The sequence below is a fragment of the Nymphaea colorata genome, chromosome 2 (assembly GCF_008831285.2).
Source record: "Nymphaea colorata isolate Beijing-Zhang1983 chromosome 2, ASM883128v2, whole genome shotgun sequence".
Lineage (NCBI taxonomy): Eukaryota > Viridiplantae > Streptophyta > Magnoliopsida > Nymphaeales > Nymphaeaceae > Nymphaea > Nymphaea colorata.
Window position 1 is genome coordinate 6,049,208 of NC_045139.1, and position 13,509 is coordinate 6,062,716.

A 13,509-nucleotide genomic window follows, 5' to 3' on the forward strand; every position below is an offset into this window, starting at 1 on the left:
AAATGTTTAAATTTACACTCTGATTCTGCCAGCCTGTTTATTTTGTACAGTGACGTGAATTTATATAAAATTTTGAAAAAAAAAAGACAAACTTTCATAACAGTTATGCTGATACGAGCCGATCGATAACTTGTACTTTCAAGTTCGAGTTTGAATCAAGTTTAAGCTCTGGCTGTAATATTCTATGAAAGAAGGCTAAAGAAATTTTGTTCGTATTCATTTGGCTAGAGCTCTATAAATTAACAGCAAAGGAACTATTTCATGGCAACTTGGACAACTTATAACGATGTTTGTCCCGCATATCACTAGGAAGATCGGGATCTTGCAGTTTCAGTTTATAGTTTATCCTATACTACGGACCGCAAAGGCTCGTCCAACGCGAAGCTTTATGGTGAAGAACACATACAACACATAGCGCGCGCGAGCGAGAGAGAGAGAGAGAGAGATGGCTATGAGGCTGTTCGATGCCCATTGTCATCTGCAGGACCCGAGAATCGTCCACTTGGCGCCACAGCTCATCGACTGTGCTGTTCGATCGGGAGTAGTCCGCTTCGCCGTCAATGGCATCTCCGAGGTGAAACCGGGTGCCACCAGTTTGTTTCTCTCTCTGAATTTTGGAGTTTCTTTGTTTCCTTGACTGTTTGCTATGTGGGTCCTGGATAATCTGATAATTCGTCGAGCTGCGGAATGTAAAAACAGAAAGATTGGCATCTCGTGAAGCAGATGGGCGAGCAATATGACTGCGTTGTTCCTTCCTTTGGCCTTCATCCTTGGTAACTAAAGTCAGACTTTCTCCTTATTGGATTGTTCTTGATCTTTTCGATGTTGATTCCTGATGGTTGTTTCGTCAAAGAGAGGAGGAGCTTAGGAATTCTGGCATATAACTTTGGGGTTTCAGGTTCGTCGAAGAGAGGACTCCGAATTGGTTGACATCATTGAGGGACTTTTTTAGGAACACGCCCGAAGCTGCAGTGGGTGAGGTATGGCTGTTTCTATCTCTCTCTCTCTCTATCTATGTGGAAAAAAATGTATTACTTTGCTTTGAATTTTCACATTCAGATCGGTTTGGATAAAGGCTCACGGGGGAAGCAAATCGACTTCACGACGCAGGTGGTCACTTAAAACCAGTAGATATACAAACTGAGATAGCTTCCTGTGAACATCGAAATTCTGATACTTTCATTTCTTTAAGATATATGTTCATTATTTGTTCGCTCTTAACATTGTCAGGAAGACCTTTCAGTGTCACGTTACACTTACGGAATTTCTTATTTTTGTAACTTTGTGGTCGAATCATTAACATGGGAAGATAAACTTAAGAACTCATAAGACTTTAAAAGATAAATTTCTAATGAAAAAGAAACTTTTTGAACTTTTTTGATTTTGTTGAGTTTATTCTATATTAAAAATAAACAAATAAAATTTTAATAAAAAAGAAACCTTTTTAAAGTTTTTTAAATTTTCTTGAGTACTGACTTTTGTTGGTAAAAGCGCTAGGCACAACCTAGGCAGTGATTTGAGCCTAGAGACTAGGCACATTAAGAGGTCTTAGGAAAGAAAAAGCAAGCCAATAATTGGCAACTAAATTAGAGCATTTCTCAATGAAAAGCCTATAGTTATCAACTTATAACAAAGAGAACAATTAAGTGCACAAGAACTCACATTAGACATTGCATAACATGATAAAAAGCATCATTAATATTTTGAACAAATATGGTAAAGTTGCACAATCAAAGTTTAAAGGCCTTATAATATGGAAGAAGCAAGTTTACAATATAATGCCACTGCTTTGCAATGTTTTAAACCTTGCAAAATGTGCTAATTTCTTCACCATAATCACAATTTCTATGCTAACATTGATTATTGTGAACCTATCTTCTAGTATAACTCTAATAAACAAGAAAACGTATCTGGAAGATCTATGTATAATAATTTCTATATAAGATGGCTTCTATCTTTATGTTATAAAATCCTATCAAACAGGAAAAGTATGATATATATTATTATATAGTTTTGGAGTTCCTTTGTGTGCCCTAGGCTAAAAAACAATGATTTCACTTGATTTAATGACATAGATAGAATAACAGTCTTTTTATTATAAACATTGTTTTGGATCACTTTGGAAATGAAATCCTAATATGACCATGAAAAGTTGATACGTTGTGAGTCCATTGATTTTTTTTTTTTTAATACTCGTGATCTTCCTTTCTACATCTTCAAATAATGTGCTTCAAGGCTTTCTTTGTTAAATAAAGTATGTAAATCACATGCAACGAATTATTCTAGCCATTTGATCACTTGATTGAATAGTCTAAGAAGGAGAATGTTGGGGCATAAAAAGTTTGCGCGCCCGTGTGTGTGTGTGTGTGTAACTTATGAAATATGAGAAGTAACTATGAAGACTGTAGTCTGATCATGAGCCATTTGAAACGTTGATCAGCTTGAAGGTCAAAGTAAATCTGAAGTTACATTTTCAACTCAAAATACTAGTTTCTGTCCATCTTTATATGCATAACACCTTGTAAAACACCAACAAAAGTTGATTCGATGGCTTATAATCAGTTCACCTTGTGTGTATGTATAAATGCTTATATATTATAAATAAGAGAAAAATATGTGTTTGAGCTAGTGCATAATGTACAATAACCATCCATTATTAATAGCTGCACCTACAATGCAGCTGATGCGTATATCATGTGTGCATAGCTGCCTAATTGCAGCAACTATCTGTAACTACATGTATGTATATTTCTAATGCAAATCACATGCAATGCCCATAATAATGGGCAAACTAAAATATGTGTAGAAGAAGAAGAAGAAGAAGAAGAAGAAGAAGAAGAAGAAGAAGAAAGCTACTTTAGATTAAAAAGAAAAAAAAAATGAAAAAAGTTGCCTCAGACTACAACAGGGAAGGAAAGCAAAAGAAGAGGAAGAAAAAGAAGACGAAAAAAATCTAATATACTGAAGAAAGAAAGAGTAGGCACTTCAGTGCCTACGCAAGCCTATGTGCCCTAGAGAATGACCTAGATGTTTCAAATATCTGGTTACGTAGAATCAGCCCGCCCAGGCAACCAGTGAAACACCTAGTTGCATTTCTAATAAGATGGGTATTAACTAGTACTTTTAAGAAGAATGATGAATAATAACCTTTTTACAAAATGTGCATTAAATTGTCATCTTGAAGAACATGGAAGCATATATTTTTCTTTCTATATTTTTGCCGAAAAGATTGAAATATTTGTCATATAATCTATGAGCTGATTCTGATTGTCATTTTTAGTATCTATTTCTAGGTTGAAGTTTTCAGAGGGCAACTTGAACTGGCCAAGGAGTTGGGGAAGCCAGTTTCAGTTCACTGTGTTCGTGCCTTTGGTGACCTTCAAGAAATATTGCAGTAAATATGTGAATTCTGCCTCTGATCTTCCATGTTTGTGGGAAAGTAGTGTTTACTGTTGATACAGGCTCTGTTGTTTAGAATAATTTGTTATGAATAACAAAATGGTTTTTGGTCCATGCTCCTCTTGACACTTTTTTTTGCTTTATTTATCAATTATCATTATCTCGGTGTTAAGCTTGTTACAATGGGGATCCAAATAGGATTGTAGTTTAAGATATTTTTTGGACTTGTTTTGTTGGGCTGTTTCTGGTTTAATTTTGCTGGAGGCTACATCTTTCACTAATTTCATTTATCCTGTTTTCATCTAAACAGTTGCATGCTTCATATAAGTGAGGTTCAAGGATGAACTGCCATGCTTTGTATCCAGAAGGTTCAAAACATACTATTGTGTTGTATCCTTCACTATGTCATCAAAATGCATCTAGGGTTATGGTTGAGCTCACCTGGCTCCTAGGGTTGGCTGTTCTTAGGTGAGCTGCCATTTGAGAATGCCTTGGTCGTAGCCTAGGCTTTTTTTCAAAGCAGTTACACTACAATCCCCCTCCTTTTCCCCTTCTGCTGTTCTGCTGTCAGGCATTCTTCTTATTCTTCTTCTTCTTCTGCTGTTGATGCTATTTTAGTGTAGATCTTCTTTTTCTTAATTTTTTTTTTATTTTTCATGTGATTGCATTAGGAACATATAGGTATATATTTGTACTTAGACTCACAATCTATGTCATAGATGCTGCAAATAGGCTGCCAAACTCGAGTTGGATGCCCTGTGGGGCGGCTGTTAGTGATTGAAGGTCACTACTTATTTTTGCTATAAGTTAGAACTTAGAAGATTTTGCATGTTCTAGAACTGCTATCACAGATATAGCGACATTTTCAAAAATATTGCGGTATGTATGAGAAAAACAAGTAAAATAAAAATATTGGAAAAATCTCAGCAAAAATGAATATTTTGTGACTTTTTAAGAATTTTTTTCGTGATTTTGGAAAAATTATTAGTTTTTCATTTATTTTATTTTTCTCTCTTTTTATATTTTTTGTACAATTTGCCGATATTTTTCTCAAAATTTTCCCGAGAAAAACAACTTTGCCAAAAAATAGCTGAGAAAACCTTGCCAATATTTTCCTGAGAACAATATTTGTGACAATGTCTAGAACATGATGCTAGATTGTGAATGTGTCCTGTTTATGATATGTACCTATAATCTTTAGCTGTTCAACTTTTTCAATTTGTCTTTTCAAATTTTAGTGATGTTTACTATTATTTTATGAAATGTTTGATGTGAGTATTTTCATGCGTTTGAGTTGTTTTATTTTAGGTTTTTTGTTGAGAAATGCTTCCGGTTTGATGCTTTTATAAATTCATATTGCATGTTATTGGTTTACATTGTCTTTTTTTGGACCACTTAATGTCCCTAGTGGCCCTAGTCCTGCCTACTCTGGGTATGACTTAATTTTTAAGCTGCACCTTTGCAGTTTTAACAGCATTGCTTGCTTATACCTAGCGACTTAATATCTATACTGCTACATTTTTAACAATGTAGACCACTCATACCTGGCAAGTGGCAACTTAGCACTTCACTTGTTTTGGAGACTTCACTTGATTCAATCAATACCTAGGCTGCCACTGGTGCTTTTAGCAACATGGATCCCTCATACCTGTTCCACACCGTGCATATTGCATCTGTGCTTACTGCTGATGCGTATGCCTGTCTGCAGATAGTCAATCTCTTCCATGAATATGGCTGTAGTTAAATTACTCCTTCCTGTTAATTTGAGCTCCACGTTTTTTTTTTTTTTTAAATCTCAAATGTTTTCTGTTTCGAATGTCGGAAGTGACCTTTTAGAAAATCCACTTCTTGGAAATTTTGATAATTGGTTGCTTATTCGGTATCTATTTCTCGTTTTTGTCTTTGAGCAGGAAATTGGTATTTAAGATGCTACACAGGTCCTAGTTGTTCCATTTTTTGCAATATTTTAAGGTAAATTCTGATTCATAATGATATGTAACAAATAGTTTCTGGTTTTCATGGGTAGATCTCTTGGTCCATTTCCAGCTGGTGTTATTCTTCATTCTTATCTTGGATCAGCGGAGATGGTTCCTAGCTTGGCAAAGCTTGGGGCTTATTTTTCTTTCTCTGGCTTTCTTACATCAATGAATGTACGGAAAGCAAAGAAGATGCTTAAGTCAGTAAGTTGGGATTTCTCATAATAAGAAGTTACATGATTGATTGTTCAAATTTATCTATATAGTGCAACTTCCTAAATTTCAGGTTTTTGTAGGTACCCACCGAAAGAATCCTGCTAGAGACAGATGCTCCTGATGCATTACCGCAGTCAGATATGGGTTCTCTTAAATGGGTTCCAGGTGATGCGAATGCACCACCACAGCCTGAACATCAAAGCATAGAGTCTCGGGCCATCTCAAACAAAGCACTTAATCATCCTGCTAATATTTTCACCGTGAGTATTTTATGCATGTCAAGTGGTTGACAGAATGATATCTTTTGATCTGTCTTGCAAGCATATACAATAGCTTCTAGATACATCAATCTTCGTGATTAAAGTCTTTTAGTTTTTTTTTTTTTTTCTGAAGTATATTCCTCTAATTAATTCCTAATGTGTCCAATTGTCCAATTCCTGTGGTTGGACCCATTGCCTATGCTGTCAATTTCAACGGTTTGTGAATTGCTTAGAGAGGGAATATCATGCCAGAATTTACATCTTGGGTACATTGAATAATTTGAAAAACAGGCCAGGAGCACAAGGAAAAAATGTCACCCCTAATCAGAGTAGCATGACAATATCCCCTATATTTGCTTTATGTGGTCTATCAAAGGCTTCTGCTGTTCAATCTTCTGGTGTCATGTGGTTGGCATTTACAGCACGTCAGCATGTTTGTAAGGGAAATCATCTGGATGATTAATTTCTATATGATGGTATTTTGGTGCAGGTTAGGTTTCAATTTGTTTATGTTATATTCAATGTTCAAGACCTACTAATGATGAAATAGTTAACAATATCACATCTAAAATTAGCAACTATAATCTTTTATTCTTCTCACAGCAGTGAGGTAACAATCCTAATCAGTTTCTTAGTTTCGGTCTTGTAAAATATTTCCTTAACGATAAGTGCTGTCAGATAATTTCCTTGAACACATGGATAATGGAAAATGAGGGAAATTTATGCAATTCTGGTAGTATGACATACACATATGTCTACAAATATTCAATATCTCATATTATATAGTTTTTTTCCTTAGTTAAAAACCATTTAAGAATGCATGATAAATTCAAGATTCAAAAACCCTTTAGTGACTATAATTTGATTATATATTTGTTCTTTTTCAGTTAAAAGTCATTCAAGAATGCATGACAAATTCAGATTTCGAAACATTTATTGACTATGATTTGATTATATATTTGTTTGAAAAGCAATGACACTGAAAGAGTATTTTCAGGTTCTAAACTATGTGGCATCAATGTTAGAGATTCCAGCTGAAGAACTTGCCGAGACAAGCTACAGTAATGCCCTGAGATTGTTCTCCTACCCTGGTTCAAAAATCTGTTGAAGTTGTGCAAGTGTAGTACTTTCAATATTCTGTAAGCAGGTATGCTTTTCCTTTACTGCTCGTGGCATAACTCCATGATCTTAATTTGCGATCCCAATGCTAGTTAATCGGCTCTGTCTGCCCCTTGTACAGTGCCACAGACGGACTCCTGTAAGAAATTAAACTACATCTTCTCGGATTTGGCAACACATCATGACACCTCCAAAAAATTGTATATTTTTTGGTGTTTTTATCAGTTACTAACGGAAACTCTCAGTAGCTAAAATTCATCTGTAAAACTAAACAGTAACTAAGCTGGATCATTTGTGTAAATAGTCCATAAATTTATCCATCCAGCATGTGCCACATTCCTTTTCGGATTAGTAATTTTAATGGTCAATGACTCTGCTTGCATTAAAATTCAGTTTGCATGCATGGGATGTTGCTACTGGGACCAAGTACAGGCGGAAAGGCAGGACAGTGCCGGCTACCCTCAGATCAATGGATGTTCCCCTTTGAGTGGAGTGTCCATTTTGCCCCAGAAACAATGGTTGCATTGTTTTTCCTGTTCCTGAGACACAAGGAAAGGAAGTGTTCCGTCCCTGGCTTCCCGCGGAACAGGAATCAAACGCTCTGGCAGGAGCGCATTTATTTATTTGGCGTTTGTGGCAGGTTCTGCCGACAAATAGGGGTCCTAAAGGGGAGAAGCTTGATCCTGCCAATGCCATATGGTTGCCTAAAGATAATGTGGAGCCGGTACTACTGGAAAAACTATTTTTATTTTTTAATAGTTAAACTTAATTTAAACTAACTTTTAATTGAGAAAGAAGATGGGCGGGCTGATCCACATCGATGGACAAGGCAAACAATACCAGTATTGATTGGCAATTCATGAGAGGTTGAAACCGCGTCCCTTGGGGATTTATTAAAATCGTTCTCATTTTAGGACTAATTTGACAAAATTTTGAAGTTTCAAGGTCCTTTTTGAAACAATTATGCTTTGTGTTTAAAATAAAAGCCTAGACACGTAAGATGAGTTTTAGAAGCCGAAAGTACCCAACTCTGCAAGTTTAAAATCTCACCAAATTTGTTCACACATCTAACGTAACATTTTTTCTTTTAGATTCATAATATTTTGGCTGTAAAATCACATGCATAAAGTGAACCACGGAAACCGTCCAATGCAATCCTTGCAAACGCGACAACTCCTTGCCTTGTGTTCGTCAATCAGATTGGTTTACCCGCAAAGGCAGCTCTCCTGCCGACGTCCGTTGCAAAAGATTCCTCTCGGCCAGGCCTGTACCTCCCTAGAAGCCCACACATTTACGTACCCTCCGGAGCAATCATATTTGCAGTCATTTTCCGCAGTTTTCCTGAAGAATCCGTGGTGACCGGTTTCAAAGTTCAAGCAAGTGTCAAAGTCTCCGTTCCGTCCGATTCGTTCGAGACAGGCCCCTTTCCTCCCGCTTCTCGACAAACGTAATCCGGACGTACGGGAAATGAATACGACGACCTCGACGCAGATCTTCAGCCGTTGTCGTTCAATTATCGCAGGTTTCATGTTCTCAGGCAACGAGCAAGCGAAAGGGATCTGTCTATGGATCCGTAGATGCTGTTCTTTTACTGAATCTGTAGGGACGACGACCATGAGAGCGAGTCTTTGGACTCTCTCTGTGTTTGAAAAACTTTATTCGTAAAGCTTTTATACCTACCAACATCCAATTAAGTACTGGAATGTTAAACTTTATTAATTAGATTTCTTGAACTCTTTTTCTGTAGATTGCGCGGTAGCATGTATCATAAACAAAACTAGATTATGATGGGATGTCTCACATGTTCCTGCAGGTTGGTTTCGCATTAAAGTTCGTTAGCATGTAAAATTTTGACCAAACTAGTTAAATAAAACGTCACTAAATTATTAGGACTGAGGTTTTGTTGGGTATAGCAATCTATTGGTTTTTGTTTAAACGATCAATTTGAACATGAGAAATTGCTTCAAAAATCACTGCAATATGGTCAGTCTCGGGTTTTCCTAGATTCAATCAACTCTGACATAAATAGCTGATCCGACCAGCATTGGATCCAGATTTGGAATCTTATGCAAGTCTGACTGGCTCAAAGTACCAAACGTACATTCATCTCGATTTAGACTTTCGAGAGACTCTCAGATGCCAGACTACCATATTCAGATTTGATTGCTGACTCAAGTCAGATGAATCTGATCCATTCATATCTCCAACCAAAACAAGCGAACGGAAACTCTATAAGGTAAAGTTTGGATGACACTGTAAAAAAACCGGCGTCTAATTTGTGAAAACTAAATTTTGTTTAAACCTTAATCAGCTTTTGGAACCTCGTTTTGTCTCTTTTGAGAGCGCTATTGGCTCAAAACTTGATTTTTTATAATCTCAGTTTCGACCATCATCTAAACATGCCTTAAACAACATTTTGGAGTCCCAAACACCCCTTAAGTAATCAGCATGACTGCTGCTAGTGATGATTTTGAACCAAGTGGAACAAAACTTGAAAACACGCTCAGTCCTCATTTTTTTCTACTTAATCTTCACAATCTCCAATGGTCCAGTGCCGGAATTAAACTCACAAATTTTACTTTATTTACACACAGAAACTTCATTAATTTTCAGTTTTTTACATGTGAGTGCCTCCTTCGCGTTTGAAATTCAAACTTAGAGTATCATCTTATCCAGAACTTTCTGGATCTACCGCTGCAATGATCCAGTTCAATCAATCTGCAATGCCCTTTTCAATTTAATTATTACACGAGAAAGCTGCATTGCCTTTGTATGCATCCAGGGTTTGAGTTGGACCGGACCGGATCCAGACAGAAGAGTGTTTTGGGCTGCCCAATTAAAAACTCTGGCTTGACACCTAAAATGGGATAAGGATATACCGAAATCTCACAACTGAGTGGTGTAGAATCCAGTTTCTGATTAAGATCTGCAGATTTTAGGTATGGTCATACAAAACATGATTCCCTATCTTGTTGTATAGACTGGTCCTGTTTTTGGTTATTTTAATATGTACAAGATTTTTACCTTTTTGTCTTATTATTGTTCGGCGATCAAAAGTAGATGGTTGGCCACAGTCGCTAATGGAGTGTGCCACGTTAGAGAACATGAGAAAATCCTCCAACCAGATCCATGGCATTTGGTACCGAGGGGCATAATGTAGTTGGTCAGACTAACAGACCGGTGAAAGTTCGACATACCATGGCTATTACTCATTTAAATTGTAAATGGTTGATATATAACACTTTAGTTGACGGGTGCCCAGTTCACGACTCAAATCTCAAAGCAGCCCTAAACCTCAAAGGCAGAGGTAAAAAAAGAAAAAGGGTAAGCTTTGTACAGTATCTTATCAGATTATACTAAAGACCGACCAACTTGCTGATGCTTCCAACATGCAATGCGACTACAAACATTGTACAAGTGATTTTTGTTTTTTTGTTTCAGATTCTTTCTTATAAGCATTTATGTTTGTTATAAATTCAAATTGGCATTACATTTACTTTCTTCTTTTTTCCCCAGGAGAGCCGCTCTTTAATGGAAGAGGTGATCGATCAGGTAATCTATCATATTCTTGGAAGATATTCTATTAAAGAAGTTGGATTGTTGAACATTTAGCCTCCTTCTTCCGGTAGATTCCGTGGCTAAGATGTATCACAAACAAAATTAGGTTATAAATTTATAATGGGGTATCTCACTTGTCCCTGCCGGTTGCTTTCGCATCAAAATCCATTAGCTTGTAAAATTTTGAGAAAATTAATTAAATACAAGTTCACGATACCACCAAATTATTTGGGACTCATGATTTCTCAGTTGTACATAACAACATATTAGTTTTTGATTACATTTGAAAATAAGCAATTGATCCAAAACCCACTGCCATAAGGCCAGCTTGGGTTTTCCTAGATTCTATCAAGTCTGACACATATATGCTGACCTGATGTGACCAGCTTTGGATCCAAATTTGAAATCGTATGTGTCTCACTTGCTCTAAGTACTATACGTACACTTATAAAAATTTAGAAGTTCGAGAGACTGTTAGATGCCACACTGCCATGTTCATGTTAATTGAGACCTTCAACCACAACACAAGCAAGAAACCTTTAAGGGATTGCTTGGCAACAACAATATTATGCTACTATCCTACAAACACTTGTCTGCTTTATTTTTTTGAACAGATTCATCAGACAGAAACAATATAATATATTATTGAAGCCAAACAGCCTTCAAACAGCCTTCAAAGTAAAATTTGGGACTGCACCCCAGAATATGTCGTTTAATTTGTGAAAACAAAGTTTTATTTAAACTTGGTTATTTAATCAGTTTTTTTTTTTTTAAAAAAAACCGGGTTTGTGTGTTTGTGAGGCACACTGTCGAGAACAACATTTTCAATGAAAAACTTGGAGGGGGCCAGGTTATTCGCTTCATTTTGCGAGTGCCATTTTGTTCAAACTTTGTTTTTTATAATCTCGGTTTTGACCGTCATTCAAACACTCTACGCGATATGAGAAGCATGAATGCTGTTACTGCTAATCGGACTAAAGTGAAAAGAAAAAAAAGAAGGCAATAAAACCTTCCTGCAAATAAAAGAAAAGAAACATAAATTAAAAGATTTTGGAAGAAGACGAGGACTGATGTGGTCCAGTAATGAGGAAAACAAGCAGAAAAACTTCAAGAAATTTCTCAATTACTGATCCACCTCCATTATTAAAACAAAGCTCTAGTTCACAACGTAAAGGGTACTAATAAATTCTCATTCCAAATTAATGCTACAAGCCAAGGAAGCAGTGGATAGCCTTCGACTTCTTGTGGGCAGCCATGGCTCGTGTCAGGAAAAAGATAATGCAAATTATACATATATTCACCCCAAAACATCTTTGCATTGAGATAGATTCACGTACCTCTCATCTTTGAAGATGGTCGCTGCCTGACTCTGTGTTCTAAGGAGGCTACAATCTCACGTAATGGAGAACCTTCCATCTTCACAGCCCTCTTCAAGATTCTCACACATTCTCTCCGTTATCTGCCTCTATCTTTTTTCCACCTTTGTATTACTGTATATCTGTTTCCATAACTACCACATTGGTAGCCGGTTTATACTGTTAAGCAACACATTTGAGTTGTTATGTGGGTTTTAGATCCTGCTCAATCATGAAGGATCCAGATCCAAAAGATCCAACAGTATAGAAATACATCCAATAGGTTTTACTGCTGGTCCGAGGAGGGTTTAGGTTCCAGTCTTGTTCAAACTCATTTACAAAAAAGATGGGTACTTAGTACATCTACTATATATTTTCCACCTAATCAGATCTTTTCTCGGGTTCAGTTCGAAGTCGAGTACACTGATAACATTTGTTAAAAAAGGAGGATGGTCATTTCTCCAAAACTAAATAGTTTTTCATTGAAGCAATTAGAGAGAGGAAAGAAAAATTATAAGCACAATTAGAGGAAGGAGGAGACTGCTTATGAATCTAGCGCTCTTTGGTGCGATCGGCAATGTTCATGATGAGATCAACAAAGGCGCAGATGATGAATCTATGAGCGTGCTTCTCATTAAGCCTCAGGTAGCATTGCAGCAGCTCCTGCAGGCCAGACCACTCTCTGATGTCGAGAGCTTCCACCATCTCCTCCATGGACGCCCTGAAATCCTGAAACGGGTCCTCGGAATTCACCGACAACGAAACGCTCTCCTCGCGGAGCGGCAACCTTTCTCCCTTTCCGAGCTCGAAGACGCCATCACCGTCCCCACTGATGCCGCTGCCGCTGCCGCCATCACTACCATCTTCCTTCTCCCTTTTGCCTTCTTCCAGGATGGAGTTGGTGGTGCAGGGAGAGAAGAAGAAGCGCTTCGAGCTCAGGCTCCTTGCCAAGCTGTCGAGGGCGCAGTCCGACGACGAGGCCGCTGACGAGGAGCATGGCTCGGCGGAGGATTCGTCGAAGGAGGTGGAGTCACGAGCTGGAAGGAGGTGGTGGTGGCAGCAACGGTCGGTATGGTTGTTCTCTGTTTCTCGTTGTTGCTCTGCTTTGCCGAGGTGGATGGAGTTGAAGTCGTTGTAGAGGTCATCGGCGGCGAGGCGGAAGGAGTCGGTCTGGGATTCGTGGACACAGAGGCAGGTCTGCGCCCGGGGAGGGAGAGTGCAGAGGCTTTGGTGGAGAGCTTTAATGGAGGACTTCATCATCATCTGTGGCTTGCCCAATTGAATCTGATGGCTATCAAGCCCTGAGAGAAGCCTGAGTTCCTACCGATTGATACTAATAAATGGAAAAGAGAGAGAGAGAGAGAGAGAGAGAGAGAGAGAGATCTGTTTTTGTGTTCAAAGTTACAAATATAAAACAGACGATGGGTAAAAGATGTAATTTTTCATTTTGGGAGATCTTTATCAGTTTATAACCCAAAAAAACTCAAATAAAAAAAAGAAAAATAATTCAATAAAACAATTGTTACAGCATTGAAGATAAATTAATGAAAGAAAATAAAACAAATTAGGCAAAATATCATTTACAAGCTGCAAGACATTACAGGTGAGGTCCACTTTGCTATTCTT

At 37.5% G+C, this 13,509-nt stretch overlaps 2 protein-coding genes across 4 annotated transcripts; one reads left to right on the top strand and one right to left on the bottom strand.

Moving 5' to 3' along the window:
* Nucleotides 1-263: 263 nt before the first annotated feature.
* On the top strand, nt 264-7,325 carry LOC116246853 (uncharacterized). Of its 3 annotated transcripts, XM_031618749.2 has the most exons (10): nt 264-574; nt 700-773; nt 899-980; nt 1,060-1,110; nt 3,294-3,394; nt 5,310-5,336; nt 5,426-5,579; nt 5,672-5,851; nt 6,849-6,998; nt 7,092-7,325. In XM_031618749.2, the coding sequence occupies exons 1-9, from the start codon at nt 446-448 to the stop codon at nt 6,957-6,959; spliced, it is 909 nt and encodes a 302-aa protein (XP_031474609.1). In that variant the 5' UTR covers nt 264-445; the 3' UTR covers nt 6,960-6,998; nt 7,092-7,325. The 3 variants fall into 3 exon arrangements, with proteins under 3 accessions (XP_031474609.1, XP_031474608.1, XP_031474610.1); XM_031618748.2 differs by having other exon boundaries at nt 6,849-7,325; XM_031618750.2 differs by lacking the exon at nt 5,310-5,336 and having other exon boundaries at nt 265-574; nt 6,849-7,325.
* Nucleotides 7,326-12,339: 5,014 nt separating this feature from the next.
* On the bottom strand, nt 12,340-13,283 carry LOC116246854 (transcription repressor OFP13-like). Its single transcript, XM_031618751.2, has one exon. It carries the CDS (start codon nt 13,144-13,146, stop codon nt 12,436-12,438), a length of 711 nt encoding a protein of 236 aa, XP_031474611.1. The 5' UTR covers nt 13,147-13,283; the 3' UTR covers nt 12,340-12,435.
* Between the last annotated feature and the right edge of the window lie 226 nt (nt 13,284-13,509).